Source organism: Pelobates fuscus, chromosome 9 (assembly GCF_036172605.1).
Source record: "Pelobates fuscus isolate aPelFus1 chromosome 9, aPelFus1.pri, whole genome shotgun sequence".
NCBI lineage: Eukaryota > Metazoa > Chordata > Amphibia > Anura > Pelobatidae > Pelobates > Pelobates fuscus.
The window spans coordinates 166,424,187-166,451,501 of record NC_086325.1 but is presented as its reverse complement, the minus strand read 5'-3'; the positions used below and the strand labels follow the sequence as shown (position 1 = coordinate 166,451,501).

Sequence of the window (27,315 nt, the reverse complement as noted above, 5' to 3'; positions counted from 1 at the left end):
ACGTGATTGCCAAATGACGAGATTATTACAGAACACATTCCACTAATGGATATATAAATGGGGAACACATACAGACATCGAAGTCTGTTGCAGCAATCCCAAACTGAGTCAAACCGACATTTTAGATCCATCAATGCAGTGTTCATTTGTTGCAGAAATGTCAGAATATTTCATAAGAACACAATTTAAATTCTTTGCATTGCCATAGATTTCGTTTAAAGCTGTGATTTTTTTTTTTTTTATTATAAAATACACTATTTTCTGATGTGTGCTTTGTATAAACAGAATTATTGGGATGTAAATTGAAATGCCTGATTTCAGCCATGTTGCAGAGCGTACTCGGATACGTATCACCATGGCTCGTCCCTGGACAAGATTTCTATCAGTCTCTAAAAGCCTTCCACATAAAGACTGATCAGGATGTGAGACATTGCTCCTACATTTTACCGGGTTATAAAACGATCTGTCTACTGTGCTAGGTTACCCTTTAACATGACCAGCAAGCGTGCCAGGAACTACAGGAAGGAGCTATATGGTAATTAATATCATCTGCTCAGGAAAAGCTTACATGATACAGAGAAGAGAATTTTATAAAATACACTCCCTGGATTATCAATGTGTATATATACACACCTATCTATATATATTGTTATATTCCTTCAGTGTTACATAGTCATGTCAAACCTAGAAGCTATGCATCTCTGCTGGGATGAAAATAAAGTGATTTGAATGGCTAGTTGTCTACATAATCTGATTTTAAAAAAATATTCCTCATTTAATTCAAATAGATATTTAACTCCAGCATCCACGTGTGCCATAAATAAATGAAACAGATATTGCCGTTTTCTGTGTTTGTTTCAAAACATGTAAATTACGTGTTGTCTTTAATTCCTGGAATTATTTCACTTACAGATTCCAGAGTCTGGCTGGGCAAAATCACCTTTCATAGTGGCCTTTTATTAAACTGGCTTGATTATTAAATTCTGTAATTACAAAACTTGCCATATCCCTTTAGTGTAAATAATATTGTGGGGGGGGTGCGGGGGGAAGAAGGTTAATTGCTCCCTCCAGTGTCAGCCGTTGTTTTCCCTGAGTATTCCACAGACATTATTTGTAAGGGATTTTTTTAAAATGCAGCCTCGGTATGAAGTCTGTTTGGGGTGTTCGGAGACTGTTTGCGGTGACTTTATATTATATATAATAATATAATGTTATCTAAATGTCCCACTTTGAATCCCTGTTCTGGAGCCTTGTTGATATCAGGTTAGTGTATGTCTTTCAGAAATCCCTGAATGCCATACATTACATAAACCTAATGGCTATTCACGGGGGACAGATCTCACAGTACACTGCAAGCCACGGAGTAAACACAGGAGTTTGTAGAAAGAAGCTGTGTGTTCAGCCACTGGTTATTAGGAAATAATAGAATTGACACAATGGCGAACGGGAAAACAGAGTGATGTACACAGCTTTGGTTAACCAGAACTAGTCAAGGATTGGCCATTACAGGGACTCACGTGGTTTCCCAAGCACACACTTCATCCCTGCATTGATGGAAGGCCAGGCTGTGTAACTGGGAATCTCTTACTTATACACATCAAATGCCAGAAATATTACAAAAATAAAGGATACAAATGCTATCAGATAATTCTTACCACATTAAATTAAAATGTAACTAATTTATCATGAAATTCATTCCAGTCGTTTTAAGAAAAAAAAAAGTTTTTAATATAACTCATACCAAATCGACTGTTAAAAAATAAAAATGTTGGCTCTTTTCATGGTAAACTGGGTAGCGACACAGACTGTGTGCCGGGTATTAACATTGTCCGTTTCTGGGCCCATTCTTCAAATTCTTCTAATGAACATAGGGCTTGGTGCTGTCCACAAAATGTTATTCTGCCATCCATAGCTTGAAAGTTCTGTCATAGGAGCACGTAGCAATGAGTTCGCCGTCAGAAGAAATATCCAGTCCCATCACTTTCCCTTCGTGGCCAGCCAAAGTCTTCAATGGAGACCATAGCGGGTGCGTCCATACTTTTGCCGTGTTGTCGTAAGCACCAGTCAGCAGGTAGTGCCCGTTGGTAGCTGTGTAGGGACATAAAGTGTTAAAATCCTTTCAAGCAATACCCTTTGAAACATCATCACAAGCTTTTTTACGCACAGAAAATCAAACCTTAAAGGGACCCTATAGTCACCAGACCAACTACAGCTTATTGAATTTGTTCTGGTGAGTAGAATCATTACCGTCAGACTTTTTACTGTAAACACTTTCAGAGAAAATGCAGTGTTTACATTACAGCCTAGTGATAACTTCACTGGCCACTCCTCAGATGGCTGTTAGAGATCCTTCCTGGGTCATGGCTGCCTAAAATGCATCCAAACATTCAGTATCTCCTCCCTCTTCATGCAGACACTGAACTTTCCTCATAGAGATTCATTGATTCGATTCATCTCTATGAGGACATGCTGATTGGCCGGGGCTGTGTTTGAATCATGCTGGCTCTGCCTCTTTGTCAGTCTCAGCCAATCCTATGGTGAAGCATTGTGATTGGATCAGGCTACCACTTCTGATGATGTCAGCAGACTGCTTTTTTTTTTTTTATGAGGAAAACAGCATGCAGATTTACAGCTTCAGGCTTGAATACAGTAAGATTTTTTTACTATATTTATGGAGGCATAAGGGGCCCAGGGGGGCTAGATGGTGGTTTTAACACTATAGGGTCAGGAATACATGTTTGTGTTCCTGACCCTATAGTGATCCTTTAAAGGAACACTAGATGTCAGGAATAGACCGGCCAAAGATGGGGTACATTGACGTTGTGGCAGGCTTATGCAATGTATGATCATATAATGTAACTAAATCCCCATTATTATTTTTTTGCCTAGATTAGGCGTTTTTAAAAAAACTTTTACAAACTAATAAAATCTGTCAACATTGAAGTTGCTGTTTAGTAGATAGGAGAGTGCGCTGGATCTTGTGTATTGTTTATGGTGTATATATATATATATATATATACACACACACACATATATACATACATACACACACACACACACACCACCCCTCCCCCCCCCCTAAACTAAATGGATACTGTGATGGTGCACGCTGCGATCGCATTAACAACTGGTGCATGACTCTCTGTAACTCCCCTATAAGATCGGTTTCAAACCCTTGCCTCCACCTCCATCCGCTCATCGACCTCCAGGCAGCAGAGCGCCTGTTTACCATCCCTGGGAGCTGTTCGTGTTGACTGGGAAAAGTCAAAACTACACCAGCTGGAGATACACACTAACCACCTGGAACTCCCACTTGGCCTAAGGTCAGATGGTGACCCGATACAACTTTTCATGACCACTGTTGCTAAACCAGGACACCAAGAATGGCGCTAATTGGAGGGAGGGCAAAAAAAACCCTCTAGAAGTTAGGGGGATTCACCTTCCAGGGAGCCACCAGACCGGAGATTAGCCACATCCTGCTAGAGCTTCTTTAACGATTACTCAGGCTACATACCTCCGATTGGAAAAAATTTTGGACAGTTTACTATTGAGCGCAATCCTTGTCTGTGAATGCATGAACGGTCACCTGCACTTGTGGGGAACATTATGTTTTGGGGTTTGTATTGTACAGAGCCCTGTTTGGGTGTTAATAAAATCATCAAGTTAATCGAGTTATCCCCCAGACATAGAGGCGCCAGGGTGTGAATTTAATGTCACTCTTGATGACTCCTCTATTGTGGTTATCCCTACAAATATTTGCCATAGACACTTGGGCGATTCTTTCCCAATGATAGGGGAACTTTGGCGGAGGTACTCAGTCAGAGCACAGGAGAGAAGGACACATCTTTACTTACGCTGAAACTTGACGGAGCTGACCAGGTTCTGGTGTGCAGGAATTGTGTAGATACAGCGGCGTTGGCGTAAATCCCAAACCTTGCAAGTGTTGTCCCCGCTTCCTGTAGCCACGTGATAGCTGGGATAAGAGACATTGAAACGAAGAAAGATGTTAGAAACAAAAATAAGTCAAACCATCCCCAAACGGCCAGAACATACTTCTATTCTATCTACCTCCTTATTGGTCAAGGCATTCCTCTATCTACCTTCTCATTGGTCAAGGCATTCCCCTGCGCTCCCCTATCTACCTTCTCATTGGTCAAGGTATTCCCCTGCGCTCCTCTATCTACCTTCTCATTGGTCAAGGTATTCCCCTGCTCTCCTCTATCTACCTTCTCATTGGTCAAGGTATTCCCCTGCTCTCCTCTATCTACCTTCTCATTGGTCAAGGTATTCCTCTGCTCTCCTCTATCTACTACATTCTCATTGGTCAAGGTATTCCCCTGCTCTCCTCTATCTATCTTCTCATTGGTCAAGGTATTCCTCTGCTCTCCTCTACCTCCTCATTGGTCAAGGCATTCCCCTGCTCTCCTCTACCTACCTTCTTATTGGGCAAGACTTGTCCTTGATCTTTTTTAACTCCCTTATTCTCCCCTATCTCTGTGTAGAAAGGAGCTTAAACCTTTATGGATGTCTTACCCGTTAGGTGAAAAGTTTACTCCATAGATTTCTTTTAAGTGTCCTTCCAAAAACATGATGCAGCGGCCAGTCCGTAGATCCCATATTCGCCCAAAGGCATCCAGACCCCTATACGTGGGGAAAGGGGAATTTATCAAGGAGAAAACATAATGCCTCATGTATAACATGTACAACACACAATGCAGCCATGTAACATGTACAACACACAATGCAGCCATGTAACATGTACTACAACACACTATGCAGCCATATAACATGTACTACAACAACACACTATGCAGCCATGTAACATGTACTACAACAACACACTATGCAGCCATGTAACATGTACAACAACACACTATGCAGCCATGTAACATGTACAACAACACACTATGCAGCCATGTAACATGTACAACACACAATGCAGCCATGTAACATGTACAACACACAATGCAGCCATGCAACATGTACAACACACAATGCAGCCATGTAACATGTACTACAACAACACACTATGCAGCCATGTAACATGTACAACACACTATGCAGCCATGTAACATGTACAACAACACGCTATGCAGCCATGTAACATGTACTACAACAACAACAACACACTATGTAGCCATGTAACATGGACAACAACATACTATGCAGCCATGTAACATGTACTACAACAACAACACACTATGCAGCCATGTAACATGTACTACAACAACAACACACTATGCAGCCATGTAACATGTACTACAACAACATCACACTATGCAGCCATGTAACATGTACTACAACAACATCACACTATGCAGCCATGTAACATGTACAACAAACAATGCAGCCATGTAACATGTACTACAACAACACACTATGCAGCCATGTAACATGTACAACAAACAATGCAGCCATGTAACATGTACTACACACAATGCAGCCATGTAACATGTACTACAACAACACACTATGCAGCCATGTAACATGTACAACACACAATGCAGCCATGTAACATGTACAACACACAATGCAGCCATGTAACATGTACTACAACAACACACAATGCAGCCATGTAACATGTACTACAACAACACACAATGCAGCCATGTAACATGTACTACAACAACACACAATGCAGCCATGTAACATGTACAACACACAATGCAGCCATGTAACATGTACAACACACTATGCAGCCATGTAACATGTACAACACACTATGCAGCCATGTAACATGTACAACACACTATGCAGCCATGTAACATGTACTACAACAACACACAATGCAGCCATGTAACATGTACAACACACTATGCAGCCATGTAACATGTACAACACACTATGCAGCCATGTAACATGTACAACACACTATGCAGCCATGTAACATGTACTACAACAACACACTATGCAGCCATGTAACATGTACTACAACAACACACTATGCAGCCATGTAACATGTACTACAACAACACACTATGCAGCCATGTAACATGTACTACAACAACACACTATGCAGCCATGTAACATGTACTACAACAACACACTATGCAGCCATGTAACATGTACTACAACAACACACTATGCAGCCATGTAACATGTACTACAACAACACACTATGCAGCCATGTAACATGTACTACAACAACACACTATGCAGCCATGTAACATGTACAACACACTATGCAGCCATGTAACATGTACAACACACTATGCAGCCATGTAACATGTACAACACACTATGCAGCCATGTAACATGTACAACACACTATGCAGCCATGTAACATGTACAACACACTATGCAGCCATGTAACATGTACTACAACAACACACTATGCAGCCATGTAACATGTACTACAACAACACACTATGCAGCCATGTAACATGTACTACAACAACACACTATGCAGCCATGTAACATGTACTACAACAACACACTATGCAGCCATGTAACATGTACAACACACTATGCAGCCATGTAACATGTACAACACACTATGCAGCCATGTAACATGTACAACACACTATGCAGCCATGTAACATGTACAACACACTATGCAGCCATGTAACATGTACAACACACTATGCAGCCATGTAACATGTACAACACACTATGCAGCCATGTAACATGTACAACACACTATGCAGCCATGTAACATGTACAACACACTATGCAGCCATGTAACATGTACAACAACACACTATGCAGCCATGTAACATGTACAACAACACACTATGCAGCCATGTAACATGTACAACAACACACTATGCAGCCATGTAACATGTACAACAACACACTATGCAGCCATGTAACATGTACAACAACACACTATGCAGCCATGTAACATGTACAACAACACACTATGCAGCCATGTAACATGTACAACAACACACTATGCAGCCATGTAACATGTACAACAACACACTATGCAGCCATGTAACATGTACTACAACACACTATGCAGCCATGTAACATGTACTACAACACACTATGCAGCCATGTAACATGTACAACACACTATGCAGCCATGTAACATGTACAACAACACACTATGCAGCCATGTAACATGTACAACACACTATGCAGCCATGTAACATGTACAACACACTATGCAGCCATGTAACATGTACAACACACTATGCAGCCATGTAACATGTACAACACACTATGCAGCCATGTAACATGTACAACACACTATGCAGCCATGTAACATGTACAACAAACAATGCAGCCATGTAACATGTACTACAACAACACACTATGCAGCCATGTAACATGTACAACAACACACTATGCAGCCATGTAACATGTACAACAACACACTATGCAGCCATGTAACATGTACAACACACTATGCAGCCATGTAACATGTACAACAACACACTATGCAGCCATGTAACATGTACTACAACAACACACTATGCAGCCATGTAACATGTACAACACACTATGCAGCCATGTAACATGTACAACAACACACTATGCAGCCATGTAACATGTACAACAACACACTATGCAGCCATGTAACATGTACAACACACTATGCAGCCATGTAACATGTACAACACACTATGCAGCCATGTAACATGTACAACACACTATGCAGCCATGTAACATGTACAACAACACACTATGCAGCCATGTAACATGTACTACAACAACACACTATGCAGCCATGTAACATGTACAACACACTATGCAGCCATGTAACATGTACAACACACTATGCAGCCATGTAACATGTACAACAACACACTATGCAGCCATGTAACATGTACAACACACTATGCAGCCATGTAACATGTACAACACACTATGCAGCCATGTAACATGTACAACACACTATGCAGCCATGTAACATGTACAACACACTATGCAGCCATGTAACATGTACAACACACTATGCAGCCATGTAACATGTACAACACACTATGCAGCCATGTAACATGTACAACACACTATGCAGCCATGTAACATGTACAACACACTATGCAGCCATGTAACATGTACAACACACTATGCAGCCATGTAACATGTACAACACACTATGCAGCCATGTAACATGTACAACAACACACTATGCAGCCATGTAACATGTACAACAACACACTATGCAGCCATGTAACATGTACAACAACACACTATGCAGCCATGTAACATGTACTACAACACACTATGCAGCCATGTAACATGTACAACACACTATGCAGCCATGTAACATGTACAACACACTATGCAGCCATGTAACATGTACAACACACTATGCAGCCATGTAACATGTACAACACACTATGCAGCCATGTAACATGTACAACACACTATGCAGCCATGTAACATGTACAACACACTATGCAGCCATGTAACATGTACAACACACTATGCAGCCATGTAACATGTACAACACACTATGCAGCCATGTAACATTAAGGTAGAGTTCTGTCGATAGGAACCCAAAGGCACCACACAATTTAAATAGCAGCTCCCCTAAGGTGCTGGCTGTGTGTAATGGGATGTTTATTGTTAACGTGGAGGAAACAGATAAAATGGATCTGCTATGAAAGCAGAGACACTAGTAGACTATTTTTTTCTAATATATTATATATTTCTCTTTCCACAATAAATGTACTTAAAGAGGCAGCTGCATAAAGGTGGTGCTCCTGCGTAGACACCATAAGATGCCAGGGGGCACATCCAGTGTCGTCAGACGATCAAATTAAAGTGAATCAGGATTTTATGAATCATAGAATCCTCCTATTTCAGTTTACCTCTTTCCCTGCTGTTTGTTATTTTGTGTAAGAGTGGGTGTATTTAACCTTAAAGCCCAATCAGATAATCAGATACCAGAGCATAAACGCTCTCCTGTTTCTCACAAGGCACAATGTATAACTTCAAAATAAGAAAAGCAAGGAATCCGGTTCTGCCCAAATCAGAATATATTCAGGAAAGTATAAAATTCAGCACTTTCTTTGAAAGTAGTGTTCCTTTATTCGGGTGCATTCAGAACGCTGTACACATTGGGCACCCGAATAAACAGACTCTGCTTTCAAAAGGAAATGCTGACATTTATGTTATACTTTCCTGACCGTAGGATAATTTCACTGCAAATCCCAGGATTTAAAAAAGGACAGAAAAATAAAGTGAATACAGAACAAAGCAGAAAAAAGGGATAAAAAACAAACAAACAATCTATAGATTGAAAAAGAATTATTGTGAAGAATTTAAAAATAAATAAAAACGAATCACTGTAAAGGAACTCTAAACTGTACAGTTTCTGTTACTGCAAAACGAGGGGAAATAATCCAGTTTAAATATAGCTCTCCGAACAGCCTAAAGTTCCAGTGGAGGTGATGCATCATTTTTGTTAATCCTTACCCAGTACCAGCAAGCGATCCGTCCAGGTGGAAGGCGATGTCGTAGACCCCTTTACTGTGTCCTTCCTGATGTAAAATTTCTTCTTGGGCTTCCAGGTCCCAGAGCCTCCAGGATCGGTCATAGCTGGAATAGTAACATGAATCAGTAATCCAAAATAACCAAGACTTAACATAAATCCTATTTCTCCAGCCAAAAGCCTTACCATGTGGTGCCCAGGAAGCGACCAGACGGATGCCACGTCACTCTTGCCACCCTGACTGAATGACCTTCAATGTCTGCCACAGGTTCGTCACTGTAATGAAAGATAAAAAATGAGAGGCGTGTGGCAGACTGATTCAATTACAGGAATCCCAACGATGAAGCCAATATATACACCGGCCCAGTCTAACTGGAAGAGACCAGAGGACAGCTCTACAGGAAACAAAAATCTGGACACATATCCAGCAATCTGCACACATAGAAAGCCACTGCTCCATGTGCAATGCATCTGCGTTTAATTCCAACTTCTAATTGTGAAAGATGTATTCTCTAATCTATAATAATCCGCTTTCACACCATGTCAGCTTCTAAACTGTATCTAGAGAGCATTCTAGAATATTTGAGAGAAAATATGATCACGGATTTGGCTAGCAGAGAGTTTGTTATTGTGTGAATAGAATCGAATTTACGATACATTATCTCTCTAGGTAACAAGTTGTTTGCATGTTTACCATCACAAAACCCATGGCCACTGTATATTTCGGAGCCAGAATATTTTGAATTTCAGCACATATGCATAGGCACGTCTGTGCAGATACAAATGTACCCAGTGCATTGTGGGTGTATAGTATTACAAGTGACCATTAAGACAAAATCCAAATAGCCTGCAAACATTTCCTGGAAATTAAGCTTTGAATCAATATTTCCCAAAAGTTCAGTGATTAAGCAGGATGGTTACGGTTATTAGCACGTGGCATTATATTTACAGATTTCCCCCCTCCCCCCCAAATGGCTGAAGCTAACATTTTTCCAGACCTGTGGCTTTTAACTTAAGCCGATTCTTCAGATACCATTTATCGCCTGTGATTGCTCAGTCCTTCGAGGCAGGAGTAAAACCTCCCAGTAGCTCCCCTGGGAGTTTTTCCACATATCTACTGAGCAGTGAGGCAAACCGCACACTTATTTGGGGTGTGGCGCCCTGACACTGCGTGTCTTATGAACACTTCGTGTGAACCGCCAGAGAAATGCCCTTGTGGGACAGCGTCAGCTTCATACCCAAAACAGGATCATTCGCCTGGGTAACCTGTCCAATTCTCTAGCTTCTGGCTAATTAACCCCCCGAGATGAAGTTTGCTGCTTAATTAGCTGAGGCAAGAGAAAAAACCCTCCTCTAACACTTCAGTGAGCTTCTTAAATTAGAAATACACACTCGTATCATTCCTTAAAACAGAACAATGTTTTGCTCTTCAGGAAGGTTTGATACATCCAGCTGTCTGTACTACAAGTCCAACTGGCGATACTTTTTACATACATCACAGAGGGTACAACGCATCTGGTCCTGGGTGACTGTGCAAAAATATAGCAAATCTGCTCTGTCTATAGTGTCTTCAAGTGAACATAAACTGCCAAAACCACGCTGACTTTGTTCAAATAAACTTAAATTCCCCTCTAGACATTCCCAAACTGCATCTTGAAATGAACTTATGCAATAATACACCATGGTTAACATTGAAAAGCTGTGATGAATATTTACTCAAGAAATAAACAAGCTTAAACCTTTCCTTCAAGGTAGGTCTCGTGAGCTGAATCTGGAGAAAACACTCTACGGTTTAAACTGTCTCTGGCATTAGACATTTCCATTGGGCCCTCATGATAATTTAAAAACATTATAAAACTTTAACTTAAAAGTAGAAAGAGGACTTCTAGATAACCTTCGTGGCATTATAATGGGACACTGCTGATGCCTAATGCACTTAGCTTGCTAAACGCTTTGTGTGAAAAGTATCCTCTCTTTCATTTTACAAAAACTGCAGATTTCAATAGAAATTGACACTTTTATAAATTAACCTTGTTACACTCCCTTGACTGTCAATCAGACAACAGATTATGTTACTTCCTGGTTTGTTTAGCTCGGTGGAGATAAACTCAAGAGGCAGCAATGGCTCAATGCCTTGTAAAGACTTCTCATTGAGCTGGGTGAGGCTAGAAGGGGAGGCTTTTGCAAGCTGTTTTTAGATATAAACCAAATGATAAAATGCATGATGAGATGTGCCAGAAAAACGTGTGTTTTTAAAGTTGTTGAATGATGCAGCGACACGATACTAACCTCTCCAGGTTCCACAGCTTTACCGAACCATCCGCTGCACAGGAAGCCAAGTTCACATCTTTTTCATCCACGGAGATCGTGGCTTTTGGGTGGAACACGATTGCCCCCACATTTGTGTTGTGTCCTAAATACACAAAGACATATAACCACATATTAAGCAAGTTAGTGGTCCAGGAAATACTATATGAAATACTTTACAGGAGAGACTAATATATAACTGGCACAACAAAAAAATGGATTTAAATACAGCATGAATGCATTTAGTACAGTATTTGTTTCTGTTTCAATCATCTTGTTACAAGCACCTAGTACTCTGTTACCTCTTAATGTTCGTATTGGGTTACAATCTGGTACAGACCACAGTTTGCAGAGTCCGCTCCTGGAAAATAGAGAAAGTAAAAAGGTTTACTTGCTGGGAGTTAGAGAGAGCATGCATTGGGAGCTAAGAGCCACCTCGGTTCCAGTCTTTACAAAGCGTGTAAAAGATTATACTACGCAAACCAGAAATTCGACTAACAGAAACTCATATTAGAGATATATTCCTTCTAAGGCTTCTAAACGATAAGCTATCCACCTGTCTGTGCTCAATAATAAATCAAGCAAAGGCTTTCCTACACACCCAGCGTTGGGCGGACCATTCATGTTCTATTTGGGCATTTAGTGATTTCATATCTAGGCAGATGGCGCAGATTTAATGCGCTATTTACACTTGAGTGAAAAAAGGGGACAACAAGTCAACTCCTTCAAGTCTGTGGTCTGTCTCTTTAATTACTTCTAAAACATGGAACCATTGAGATGGCAATGTGGGTGATCAGATTCTTTAAAGAAATCAATCCTAAAACATGGAGAATAATAATGTCCTCAGATATAGGACACGTATTCCCGGTACTTACCAGCATGCTGTGACAAGAAGTTTGGAGTTGGGGCTGAAATGGCAGAAGGAAAGGGGACGGTCATCTCCAATCTGACTGCAGAAATTATTTAATGACTGGAAAGAAGGGAATGAACATGGAGAGGTATCAGTATCATTACACTTTGGGTGGAGAGCACAATATAAGCCCAGCACAGGCTCTCTATATTCGGTTCACTCACCCCCAATGATTTCTGGAGCTCTTGTTTTTGAGAAGTCCTGGTGGATTCTGGGATACTCCGATATTCTCGTGCAGCTTCTATACGTTTCAGTGCGCTGTAATCAGTATAAAGGCGCCTAGTCATTTCTTTTGTTAAATACTTTATATTGGTGTGAAAGCCACCATTTAAAACCCACAGCCATAACTGCTCCAACACTTTTGCTCTACCCCATGAGAACAGCGGTAATGTTGGGGGAACAGCCCTATCTAACGATGGAAGAGGACGACCAAATCATCATCATACAAACAGGGCGCCTTCCTATAACCTCTGCGTTCTCTCCCATGGATCGGTTTGTCAGCTTTAATAAGTAGCGTAACAGTATTGCAGACTCAACTGGGAAACAGCCATGCCGTACAGTACATGTACAGTACGGTTATTGTGGCCTACATTTTGCATACTGCATAAAAGGCTCACTGCGGCACTGAAAGAAAAGAAATATGGCTAAAATCACCACAGATAAAGTTGCAATCTAATCCTGTTCACATGCAAACAGGTGTCTATATCAGCAGTTCCTCAAACTGCTCCTGTGGACACCCTCACCTGTCTGGGCACGGACACTACAAGCACCCAGACAATTTACCTTGCTCAATATACATAGTGTTAGCGGTTTAATAAATAAATATATTCTGGTAGTAAAATCTGCAGGACCTAGCTCCATCTTCCGTTCGAATACGAAATTCACATTAGAGGCAGCTGGAGACTTGCTGACTTTACCATGTACAGTAGCAGTGAATTCAATGTAATCAGGCAATAGTGCACATGCTTAAATAATCACCACAGTAACGTGACAAGGTCTATCATGCACACAAGTGACTGTGGCATCACTTACACGCATAGTCAGAGCACCAATGGCTGAAAACTGATCAGTTCTTATTGTCGCAGAGCACAATTGCTCTTTTTTCTTTATTGGCTTTGAACAACATTATTAATGCATCTTTTTCATAATGCACAACTAGGGCCATCAGTACGAGCAATGGTGCCCTCTAAAACATCTAGGTCATGAAATGATTGCATTGTATATTCTAACTGGTAAGCCCAGAGGGACACAATCATTGCTCCTAGAATACTGGTGTGTACCTACCGAGGGAGGGAGTAGCGTGCAATCCACAACCGGGCTGTTTTAAGTGAGTTTGGACCCTCATGGTACCAAGTCTGCTGATACTGAAGAAACAAAAGAAAAACAAATTTGCACGTTACACAAACAAGGCTGCCGCTATCACAGACTCAGGAGGAGACTGACAGGTTCCCGTATCTTTCAGGACCATATACTCTTATTTTCTACTCCCCAGAAGTAATCGTCTATTGCTGATGTCTAAGTGATGCCCCTTTAAGGATCACACTCGTTTCTATTAAATGGGAACTTATAGGGAGAATATATTAATGAGAATTCAGGGCAAGCCATTGAGACAGTCGGTATTGTTTCTATGCCCACTGCAATTGATAAACATTTGCAAGGCAAGTTTCATGGAGAGTGTAGGAGCTTGAACCGAAAGCAGAGACAATCTCCACTGAGATATTAAAGTCTGGCAAGAATTTATGGAAAAAAAAGGAAGCACAACCAGCATATGTTTTAATCCGAATTGTAATTTATTCATTTGAATTCTTGTTTTGATACATAGAAGAGCACCATACAAATGTATTTGTGGTTTAATAAATAGGGAGTGGGTCTCCTATTTTGTAAGCAGCAGCTGAATTTGTATTATTCCCTTTTTATTTATACTGATAGCACATAGTGACTTTCTATTTAGTAAAAATATTGGTAATGGTCATTGCCTACACACGGTTTTAGCCAGCACCTCCGTGCAATGGCTGGATGTTTCCATACATATAACTACATGTCTGTTCGTCCAGCCATTGTAAAGCGCTGCGGAATTTGATGGCGCAATAAATATATAAATATATATATCACTAAATAAAAACAGCAGCATCAGATACACCTATGAATTATGAGCTATATGGTCGGCATATGGTGTGAGTGGATTCCTACCTCCTCACTTGATTTTTTGCTCTTTTCTTCATCTTTTTTGGTTTTCTTCAAGGCGTCAGTGCCGACCACAGAAAGCACATTCCGTAAACTGGAAAAAAGAAACATCACCATCAACAGAGACAATTCTCCCTGCGTTTCAGCTCAGCGGACAGATAGCATGAATCTGTAATCACTGAATCAAGTAAACCAAACAATATGAAAATAATACTTATAGAAAATATCACGGCTGCAGAATCGGGCTGGGGCTGGTAATTATCACCATAAACACATGAAGTGAGGCAGACTGTTTGTATGCACCATTATACAATACTGAACAAAAAACAAAACTAAATGGTGTATATCAGGGTAGGCAACCTTCGGCACTCCACATGCAAACTACAACTCCCATACCGCTGACAAAGCCCACAACAAGGAATGCCGATGGTTCCCTACCCGGTCTATACATCGGGGTCATGTATAAAAACGGTCACATTACATTACAAGTTTGTACTAGTTCTGGCTGCATGAACCATTTTTCTTATGAATAAACGGTTACTCCACTCTTTATACATCTGCGCCTTTTAACATCCTTTCTGGTAAAATATTTTATAAATAACATAAACAAACAAGTGTGCCAAAATAATCAATTATTTTCAGACACTTTATTTCTCTATTGGATTTTTTGCTCCACCACCCCCTCCCCCCTTGTGATTTTACCATTTATTACAAAAGTACAAACTCAAAATAAGTCATATGTGTAACATTAGCAGGGAAATAAGACGTGCAATTTGAAGGATTTTCTTCACACATTAAACAAAAGGAAGATAGTGAAACCGGTTTTACTGTCACGTTACATACAGCAATCTGACAGGAGTGGAGAAAGTAGTTTGAAACCAAAAGGCTCCTTTGCACCTCTTTTTTATACTTTGGAAGTGGCAAATTTGTTAACAAAATACAAAAAAACAACCCCAAAATGGAGCAGTATAATAAAATGATGAAATAGATGCATGAAGGAATATTTTGGTACCAAAAAAAGAGAACTCTTCTTACCGTCCTGCTGACTACATGTCTCTTAACCAAGATACTGCTCACTCCTCCCAGCTCGTCCCAACTTGCCGCTCTCTCTCCTCCCAGCTCATCTCAACTTACCACTCTCTCCTCCCAGCTCATCTCAACTTGCCGCTCTCTCCTCCCAGCTCATCTCAACTTGCCGCTCTCTCTCCTCCCAGCCAGTCTCAACTTACCGCTCGCTCTCCTCCCAGCCCATCTCAACTTACCGCCCTCTCACCTCCCAGCCCGTGTCAACTTACCGCCCTCTCACCTCCCAGCCCGTGTCAACTTACCGCCCTCTCCTCTGTGCCCTGTGCATGCCACTTAGCCAAGATACCGCTCTCTCTTGTCTGCCATGCATGACTCTTAGAAAACTTACAGCTCTCTTCTCTGCAGCCTACTTGTGTCTGAGCAAACTTACCGCTCTCTCCTTTCTGCAGGTCCTTCCCCAAAAAGTGTGATTGGCTCTCCAAGAGCTCTCAGGCATGCCTTCACCTCAGCATCATCGGTGGAGACATTAATTTGGCGTGCCCGCTTCCTGCGCTCAAACTCTGCAAGAACCTCTGCTTGCCGCTCACTGATATGTTCTTCAAGGTCAAAAGATTCCCCTACAGGACGAACAAAAACAAAACTATACTGAGATCAGAAAGGAAAAGCACATTCCCCATGCCAAGAACCTTCACCCAACAGATTTGAAGACCCTCAGAACAAAGTTTACCTACTCTACAACTTACCCCCACCTACATTGATGTGTCCAGCTTCAATTCCTGCTTTCACTGCTGCTTTCCCCAACGAAGACTCTCCTTTCGAAAGGCGCTCCTTCTCCTTGTCTGCCAAACTTCCATAAAAAATCCGAGATTTCTTCACCACAGGGGCTCCCTCATCATCTGACATCTTTAGGCCTTAAGGAGCAGGTTCTATAAAACAATACAGGTTATAGTAAAATACAAAATGAGTCTTGGGACAGAAATGAGTGAAAGGCTACAATGTGTTTCAGTTTTCCAAAATCTATTGGTACTAGATGACTGTGAATTATAATGGCATGGTCACATGACAAAATTGTCACAGTAATATATACTGTGTGCCCTTCCCGACTGAGATATCAGTCGGGAAGGGCACACAGTATATATTAGTGTATCTCAGTCAATCAGGGGGGCAGACGGTATATTGGGGGGGGGGCACACGGTATATATTGGCGGGGGGCGGGCACACAGTATATATCATGGGGGGGCCACACAGTTTATATCGGGGGGCACACAGTATATATCGGGGGGGGGGGGGGGGGAAGCACACAGTATATATCGGGGGGGGGGAGCACACAGTATATATCGGGGGGGGGGAGCACACAGTATATATCGGGGGGGGGGAGCACACAGTATATATCGGGGGGGAGCACACAGTATATATCGGGGGGGGGAGCACACAGTATATATCGGGGGGGGGAGCACACAGTATATATCGGGGGGGGGAGCACACAGTATATATCGGGGGGGGGGAGCACACAGTATATATCGGGGGGGGGGGCACACGGTATATATCGGGGGGGGGGGCACACGGTATATATTGGGGGGGGAGCACACGGTATATATTGGGGGGGGCACACGGTATATATTAGGGGGGGCACACGGTATATATTAGGGGGGGCACACGGTATATATGGGGGGGCACACGGTATATATTAGGGGGGCACACGGTATATATTGGGGGGCACACGGTATATATTAGGGGGGGCACACGGTATATATTAGGGGGGGCACACGGTATATATTGGGGGGGGCACACGGTATATATTAGGGGGGGCACACGGTATATATTAGGGGGGGCACACGGTATATATGGGGGGGGGCACACGGTATATATTAGGGGGGCACACGGTATATATTGGGGGGGCACACGGTATATATTAGGGGGGCACACGGTATATATGGGGGGGGGCACACGGTATATATTAGGGGGGGCACACGGTATATATTGGGGGGGCACACGGTATATATTAGGGGGGCACACGGTATATATGGGGGGGGGGCACACGGTATATATGGGGGGGGGGCACACGGTATATATGGGGGGGGCACACGGTATATATGGGGGGGGGCACACGGTATATATTAGGGGGGCACACGGTATATATTGGGGGGGCACACGGTATATATTGGGGGGGCACACGGTATATATTGGGGGGGCACACGGTATATATTGGGGGGGCACACGGTATATATTAGGGGGGCACACGGTATATATTAGGGGGGCACACGGTATATATTGGGGGGGCACACGGTATATATTAGGGGGGCACACGGTATATATTGGGGGGGCACACGGTATATATTAGGGGGGCACACGGTATATATTAGGGGGGCACACGGTATATATTAGGGGGGCACACGGTATATATTAGGGGGGCACACGGTATATATTGGGGGGGCACACGGTATATATTGGGGGGGCACACGGTATATATTAGGGGGGCACACGGTATATATTAGGGGGGCACACGGTATATATTGGGGGGGCACACGGTATATATTGGGGGGGCACACGGTATATATTAGGGGGGCACACGGTATATATTGGGGGGGCACACGGTATATATTAGGGGGGCACACGGTATATATTGGGGGGGGCACATGGTGTATATCGGGGTATCAGTACTCCAGGCTGGGGATACTCACGGGAACTCGGCTCTCAAACCGGAAGTATGCGCCTCGCTCTCACTAGCACTTCCGGGTCACGGGGCCGCGCTGCATGCTGGGAGCCGAGTGAGAGCCGTAACCACTCAGGGGAGTGACAGAGCGAGGTGAGTGTGAGCACCCCGCCTAAATATGGGGGTACGCGGTATATTATGGGGTAATAGAGGGGGTACGCGGTATATTACGGGGTAATAGAGGGGGTACGCTGTATATTATGGGGTAATAGAGGGGGTACGCGGTATATTATGGGGTAATAGAGGGGGTACGCTGTATATTATGGGGTAATAGAGGGGGTACGCTGTATATTATGGGGTAATAGAGGGGGTACGCGGTATATTATGGGGTAATAGAGGGGGTACGCTGTATATTATGGGGTAATAGAGGGGGTACGCGGTATATTATGGGGTAATAGAGGGGGTACGCTGTATATTATGGGGTAATAGAGGGGGTACGCTGTATATTATGGGGTAATAGAGGGGGTACGCTGTATATTATGGGGTAATAGAGGGGGCACGCGGTATATTATGGGGTAATAGAGGGGGCACGCGGTATATTATGGGGTAATAGAGGGGGTACGCTGTATATTATGGGGTAATAGAGGGGGTACGCTGTATATTATGGGGTAATAGAGGGGGTACGCTGTATATTATGGGGTAATAGAGGGGGTGCGCTGTATATTATGGGGTAATAGAGGGGGCACGCGGTATATTATGGGGTAATAGAGGGGGTACGCTGTATATTATGGGGTAATAGAGGGGGTACGCTGTATATTATGGGGTAATAGAGGGGGTACGCGGTATATTATGGGGTAATAGAGGGGGTACGCGGTATATTATGGGGTAATAGAGGGGGTACGCGGTATATTATGGGGTAATAGAGGGGGTACGCTGTATATTATGGGGTAATAGAGGGGGTACGCGGTATATTATGGGGTAATAGAGGGGGTACGCGGTATATTATGGGGTAATAGAGGGGGTACGCTGTATATTATGGGGTAATAGAGGGGGTACGCTGTATATTATGGGGTAATAGAGGGGGTACGCTGTATATTATGGGGTAATAGAGGGGGTACGCTGTATATTATGGGGTAATAGAGGGGGTACGCTGTATATTATGGGGTAATAGAGGGGGTACGCTGTATATTATGGGGTAATAGAGGGGGCACGCGGTATATTATGGGGTAATAGAGGGGGCACGCGGTATATTATGGGGTAATAGAGGGGGCACGCGGTATATTATGGGGTAATAGAGGGGGTACGCTGTATATTATGGGGTAATAGAGGGGGTACGCTGTATATTATGGGGTAATAGAGGGGGTACGCTGTATATTATGGGGTAATAGAGGGGGTGCGCTGTATATTATGGGGTAATAGAGGGGGCACGCGGTATATTATGGGGTAATAGAGGGGGTACGCTGTATATTATGGGGTAATAGAGGGGGTACGCTGTATATTATGGGGTAATAGAGGGGGTACGCGGTATATTATGGGGTAATAGAGGGGGTACGCGGTATATTATGGGGTAATAGAGGGGGTACGCGGTATATTATGGGGTAATAGAGGGGGTACGCGGTATATTATGGGGTAATAGAGGGGGTACGCTGTATATTATGGGGTAATAGAGGGGGTACGCGGTATATTATGGGGTAATAGAGGGGGTACGCGGTATATTATGGGGTAATAGAGGGGGGACGCCGTATATTATGGGGTAATAGAGGGGGTACGCTGTATATTATGGGGTAATAGAGGGGGTACGCTGTATATTATGGGGTAATAGAGGGGGTACGCGGTATATTATGGGGTAATAGAGGGGGTACGCTGTATATTATGGGGTAATAGAGGGGGTACGCTGTATATTATGGGGTAATAGAGGGGGTACGCTGTATATTATGGGGTAATAGAGGGGGTACGCTGTATATTATGGGGTTATAGAGGGGTACGCCGTATATTATGGGGTAATAGAGGGGGTACGCGGTATATTATGGGGTAATAGAGGGGGTACGCGGTATATTATGGGGTAATAGAGGGGGTACGCTGTATATTATGGGGTAATAGAGGGGGTACGCGGTATATTATGGGGTAATAGAGGGGGTACGCGGTATATTATGGGGTAATAGAGGGGGTACGCTGTATATTATGGGGTAATAGAGGGGGTACGCGGTATATTATGGGGTAATAGAGGGGGTACGCTGTATATTATGGGGTAATAGAGGGGGTACGCGGTATATTATGGGGTAATAGAGGGGGGACGCCGTATATTATGGGGTAATAGAGGGGGTACGCTGTATATTATGGGGTAATAGAGGGGGTACGCTGTATATTATGGGGTAATAGAGGGGGCACGCGGTATATTATGGGGTAATAGAGGGGGCACGCGGTATATTATGGGGTAATAGAGGGGGTACGCTGTATATTATGGGGTAATAGAGGGGGTACGCTGTATATTATGGGGTAATAGAGGGGGTACGCTGTATATTATGGGGTAATAGAGGGGGTGCGCTGTATATTATGGGGTAATAGAGGGGGCACGCGGTATATTATGGGGTAATAGAGGGGGTACGCTGTATATTATGGGGTAATAGAGGGGGTACGCTGTATATTATGGGGTAATAGAGGGGGTACGCGGTATATTATGGGGTAATAGAGGGGGTACGCGGTATATTATGGGGTAATAGAGGGGGTACGCGGTATATTATGGGGTAATAGAGGGGGTACGCTGTATATTATGGGGTAATAGAGGGGGTACGCGGTATATTATGGGGTAATAGAGGGGGTACGCGGTATATTATGGGGTAATAGAGGGGGGACGCCGTATATTATGGGGTAATAGAGGGGGTACGCTGTATATTATGGGGTAATAGAGGGGGTACGCTGTATATTATGGGGTAATAGAGGGGGTACGCGGTATATTATGGGGTAATAGAGGGGGTACGCGGTATATTATGGGGTAATAGAGGGGGTACGCTGTATATTATGGGGTAATAGAGGGGGTACGCGGTATATTATGGGGTAATAGAGGGGGTACGCTGTATATTATGGGGTAATAGAGGGGTACGCCGTATATTATGGGGTAATAGAGGGGGTACGCGGTATATTATGGGGTAATAGAGGGGGTACGCGGTATATTATGGGGTAATAGAGGGGGTACGCTGTATATTATGGGGTAATAGAGGGGGTACGCGGTATATTATGGGGTAATAGAGGGGGTACGCTGTATATTATGGGGTAATAGAGGGGGTACGCGGTATATTATGGGGTAATAGAGGGGGTACGCGGTATATTATGGGGTAATAGAGGGGGTACGCTGTATATTATGGGGTAATAGAGGGGGTACGCGGTATATTATGGGGTAATAGAGGGGGTACGCTGTATATTATGGGGTAATAGAGGGGGTACGCGGTATATTATGGGGTAATAGAGGGGGGACGCCGTATATTATGGGGTAATAGAGGGGGTACGCTGTATATTATGGGGTAATAGAGGGGGTACGCTGTATATTATGGGGTAATAGAGGGGGTACGCGGTATATTATGGGGTAATAGAGGGGGTACGCTGTATATTATGGGGTAATAGAGGGGGTACGCTGTATATTATGGGGTAATAGAGGGGGTACGCGGTATATTATGGGGTAATAGAGGGGGTACGCTGTATATTATGGGGTTATAGAGGGGGTACGCTGTATATTATGGGGTAATAGAGGGGGTACGCGGTATATTATGGGGTAATAGAGGGGGTACGCCGTATATTATGGGGTAATAGAGGGGTACGCTGTATATTATGGGCTAATAGAGGGGGTACGCTGTATATTATGGGCTAATAGAGGGGGTACGCTGTATATTATGGGCTAATAGAGGGGGTACGCTGTATATTATGGGCTAATAGAGGGGGTACGCTGTATATTATGGGGTAATAGAGGGGGTACGCTGTATATTATGGGCTAATAGAGGGGGTACGCCGTATATTATGGGCTAATAGAGGGGGTACGCCGTATATTATGGGGTAATAGAGGGGGTACGCGGTATATTATGGGGTAATAGAGGGGTTACGCGGTATATTATGGGGTAATAGAGGGGGTACGCTGTATATTATGGGCTAATAGAGGGGGTACGCTGTATATTATGGGCTAATAGAGGGGGTACGCTGTATATTATGGGCTAATAGAGGGGGTACGCTGTATATTATGGGCTAATAGAGGGGGTACGCTGTATATTATGGGCTAATAGAGGGGGTACGCTGTATATTATGGGCTAATAGAGGGGGTACGCTGTATATTATGGGCTAATAGAGGGGGTACGCTGTATATTATGGGCTAATAGAGGGGGTACGCTGTATATTATGGGCTAATAGAGGGGGTACGCTGTATATTATGGGGTAATAGAGGGGGTACGCTGTATATTATGGGGTAATAGAGGGGGTACGCTGTATATTATGGGGTAATAGAGGGGGTACGCTGTATATTATGGGGTAATAGAGGGGGTACGCTGTATATTATGGGGTAATAGAGGGCGTACGCGGTATATTATGGGGGTAATAGAGGGGGTACGCGGTATATTATGGGGGTAATAGAGGGGGTACGCGGTATATTATGGGGGTAATAGAGGGGGTATGCGGTATATTGTGAGGTAACAGAGGGGGTACACCGTATATTGTGAGGTAACAGAGGGGGTACGCCGTATATTGTGAGGTAACAGAGGGGGTACGCCGTATATTGTGAGGTAACAGAGGGGGTACGCCGTATATTGTGAGGTAACAGAGGGGGTACGCTGTATATTGTGAGGTAACAGAGGGGGTACGCCGTATATTGTGAGGTAACAGGGGGGTACGCCGTATATTGTGAGGTAATAGAGGGGGTACGCTTTATATTGTGAGGTAATAGCAAGAGTAGGGATAATTGACATTTGGGGTTCACATCAGATTAGTGGGATACATATTGTATGTTTACAAGACATGTCACAGCCTTAAGTTGTTATTCCTTGACTCAACAGCTTACACTCTGCTTGAGGCCATAAGATGCTGCGCAGGAAACCCACTCGTCTGGAGCTGAAACTGGATGACTTGGAGGAGTTTGAGAGTATCAGAAAAGACCTGGAGGTGAGCGGTGTCTGGTGAAATGGGCAGTAGGTGTCCCTGACTGTGCCCAGATAATAAGATCTATACATATATATATATCTATCTATATCTCTCTCTCAGTGTTAGGATTTCTTTTCATTAATCAGACATTAACCATGCATATCATTTGGTTTTATTGACTATAATGTTCGTGCTTCCTGGCTCAGTCGTTGAAGTGGATAAGGAAGCCCTCCTGGCTGTGAGACTCATTACATCCCTATGAGCCATTCTCTTGGGAAATTACCGCCTTTGATTGTCACGCATGTGCCAGTTTCATCTGACGGGTGGGGGACTCGCTGCTGGAGTAAAAGCTTGGTTATCAGCGTTATTTTGTTGTATATGGAGGTACCTGGTAATCTACATGGCTAATGGAACACTCCAAATAATAAAGCTGTATATTGTTTAACATTGGAGTGTTCCGATAAATGCACACATACCCTTCATCCCAATGAAATGGACTGGGTGCAGTAACCTGCAATATTAATTAGATACAACAGTGATTCTATTGCAGGGTTCAACACATACCTCTAATGATGGTCTTCATTACAACCACTAGAGGGACCTGCCTGTGCACTAGCAATGTGAAAGTCATATGACCAAATGCTGAACTTGTAGAAAGGCATTACATTCAATGCTTTCCTATGAGTTGCATTGGATAATTGCCTAGGTCTTCCGCTACACATCTACGATGATATTTTGTGAGGCAGAGCAGTAGTAGCAACACTGAGAGCCTTGGTCCTGGGGAAAATCAAGAAGTAAAAATTTTTTTTTTTTATTATTTTAGTATTTTCATGTGACTATAGCATTATGAATAGAAGCTTGTATGTATGTCTATAGTTCCTTTGAGCACAGTTTAAGATCCAGCTGTCCAGCATTACTGATATTCCAACCATTCTGCAGGGCCGGAAAAAACGCGAAGAGGTGGACTTATCTGCCAGTGAACCAGAGGCGGCAGTGTCGCTTAGCACGGACCCCAAGAGCCGAGAACAAACCATTCATGATCGGATCGGGTACAAACCCCAGCCAAAACCGAACAGCCATGCCACCCAGTTTGGGAACTTTGAGTTTTAACTGGAGGGTCACATCCTCGAAAACATACTTTGGGTCCATGAAAGCACTTTACTTTTTTTTGGTGTGAACTAACTTTGTAACCTGTTTTTGTATATTATATATTAAATTTTTTTTTTTTTTTTTTTTTTTTTAATAAATCTGACATTTTTCCTAGTTTAATATATAGTTCAAATCTATTCCAGTATATTTTCCCCTGGCACAGAAATATTTAACTATATTCTACAGATGAATAGCGATATCTTATTTGTTTGGGGCTGCGTGGAGAGTTTGTTATAAAGTAGTACCCTGGAAATGAGAAGCCTTATTATATGCTGGGTCCTGAACTCAAGGCCTTTGCATCATCCATTGTGCATTACAGGCATTTGCTGTTTATCCAGTGTTCTTAACCAACACAGCTCTCAGCAGTTCAGCCATTGTTTTGCTGCTGTCATTGAACCTTTGTTGTTTATAAGGGACTTGTAGCACAAGTTTGACACACAGCCATGTTAAAGGTGCTGTTATCTAGTAATGACTAGCTTTTAGTGTGGTTGTGGACGACATTACCCAAAATTCTCTACCAGCTGAATAGGAGATGGGCCAAAGGATAGAAAGCCACGTCACTGATAGAGCTTGCAATGAGCCGCTTGAGAAAGCTAGGAGAGGTTATCACTTGCTATATCTTCTCTTGTACTAGGTTAAAGTGACCCAGTCTTTTAGAAATTGTGTATCTTTTACATTAAAGGAGCACTATATGGTCAGGAACACAAACATGTATTCCTGACCCTATAGGGTTAAAACCACCATTTAGCCCCTCTGGTCCCCTCATGCCTCCCTAAATATAGTAAATCTTACTTGTATTCAAGCCTGAAGCTGCTGGCGTTGTCACTGTTTCCTTTTGACCTGCCTGCTGACATTAGCAGAAGTGCTGGCCTGATCCAATAACAATGCTTCCCCATAGGATTGGCTGAGACTGACAAAGAAGCAGAAGCAGCACGATTCAAACACAGCCCTGGCCAATCAGCATCTCCTCATAGAGATGAATGGAATCAATGAATGAGGAAAGTTCAGTGTCTGCATGCAGAGGGAGGAGACACTGAATGTTTGGATGCATTTTAGGCAGCCATGACCCAGGAAGGATCTCTAATAAACATCTGAGGAGTGGCCAGTGAAGTTATCACTAGGCTGTAATGTAAACACTGCATTTTCTCTGAAAAGACAGCGTTTACAGCAAAAGGCCTGAAGGGAATGCTTCTACTCACCAGAACAAATTCAATAAGCTGTAGTTGTTCTGGTGACTATAGCGTCCCTTTAACCCCTTAAGGACACATGACATGTGGGACATTTCACGATTCCCTTTTATTCCAGAAGCTTGGTCCTTAAGGGGTTAAAGTATTTGAATATACCGTAATCCATATGTAGTGCACGGTATAGATTCACCTCCTGCAGTCTATATAAAAAAATCTTTTGTTCCCGAGATATAGAACCAAGACACAGCAGATAAGCTGCACAGTTTCTCCCTGTGTATGTCACACAGGCAGCAGTATCTTTCATGCTCAGTGAGACTCTGGCTGAGACTGGAGGGAGTTGTTAATGGCATAAAAATACAAAGGCTGAAAAACATGGAATAGGGGACAACACAATCTTGTCTACTCTCAACTATGTATCAGAGCTTTCTGAAGAACACTTTCAAGTTTTTACAGTAATTTAGTTCACGCATATTACGGTAATATTTTAAATATTTATAATGTTACCCTGCCTACATTAATTTTATCCAAGAGATCGTAACGTAAAATAGCCAAAGTGAATAAATGCTATTGTGGCACAAACTTTGTATTTCTCTGTGATTTAGTTACTCACTACCAGTGCCAAGATAGAAAAAGAGGAGACGGCATGCAGGCTCCCATTGTCACTATGCTAATTTAATTGAGCAAGTTAATATTTGTGGCTCGGCCCTTCCTGACATGCAAGTGGAGCATTGCAGGCTGTGTATTGCTGGAAAACAGTTCACGTTTCTGCTATCACACATCAAGATAATCCTGATTCTGAGAACAGCTCATTGCTCTGTGTATCCTGAGGGCTCACAATCTGCGCCAAACACAGCATTAATCTCATCGCTTAAAGGTTAATTGCACTGAGTGCCTTTTTAAATCCAATCAGAGGCAGCCTGTATCAAGTCTGTTCAAGCCAATATTTCTTAAAAACAGGATCATAGTTTAATGTAAAACTACAAACAGGAAAAAAACAAAACACATTGCTTTTCAGTTTGTATTAATTGTAAAAAAACTGTCCAGCATAACGGTCTAAATTTAAACCGTGTTATCAGAGCATTAATGGGTAACTCCAAGAACCAAGCCCATTTCAGTGATTTTGTATTGATCATGGTTCTTAAAGGGAAACAAAGTTGTGAAATACTCCATATCCACAGAAAATGCACTTTGCTGCAGGAGATGTAACTGCGGCAGCGCCATTAGCCAGCCTGGATGGGTTCTGTGCTAATTCAGGACAGAAGCAATCCTAGTATGTTTACTATAGTTACCATCTTCGTCTTTTATATGCTATCAATCTCTACTAGCATATTCAAGTCTTCCAGTTTGACTTCTGAATGTATTTGTTCACCTGTAACACCAGTAACTACTACTAGGT

The 27,315-nt window shown here is 42.9% G+C and overlaps 2 protein-coding genes across 2 annotated transcripts; one reads left to right on the top strand and one right to left on the bottom strand.

Moving 5' to 3' along the window:
• Window positions 1-1,698: 1,698 nt before the first annotated feature.
• On the bottom strand, window positions 1,699-18,567 carry PRPF4 (pre-mRNA splicing tri-snRNP complex factor PRPF4). Its single transcript, XM_063433021.1, has 14 exons — window positions 18,497-18,567; window positions 16,559-16,741; window positions 16,246-16,432; window positions 14,796-14,883; window positions 13,890-13,969; window positions 12,770-12,863; window positions 12,571-12,665; window positions 11,998-12,056; window positions 11,678-11,801; window positions 9,575-9,664; window positions 9,373-9,495; window positions 4,534-4,641; window positions 3,855-3,973; window positions 1,699-2,088 (listed from the first exon to the last, which is right to left on the bottom strand). Exons 2-14 carry the CDS (start codon window positions 16,716-16,718, stop codon window positions 1,895-1,897), a joined length of 1,521 nt encoding a protein of 506 aa, XP_063289091.1. The 5' UTR covers window positions 16,719-16,741; window positions 18,497-18,567; the 3' UTR covers window positions 1,699-1,894.
• CDC26 (cell division cycle 26) lies at window positions 18,554-24,808 on the top strand. The gene is made up of 3 exons (XM_063433022.1): window positions 18,554-18,621; window positions 23,499-23,604; window positions 24,523-24,808. Exons 2-3 carry the CDS (start codon window positions 23,524-23,526, stop codon window positions 24,691-24,693), a joined length of 252 nt encoding a protein of 83 aa, XP_063289092.1. The 5' UTR covers window positions 18,554-18,621; window positions 23,499-23,523; the 3' UTR covers window positions 24,694-24,808.
• The last annotated feature ends 2,507 nt before the right edge of the window (window positions 24,809-27,315 follow it).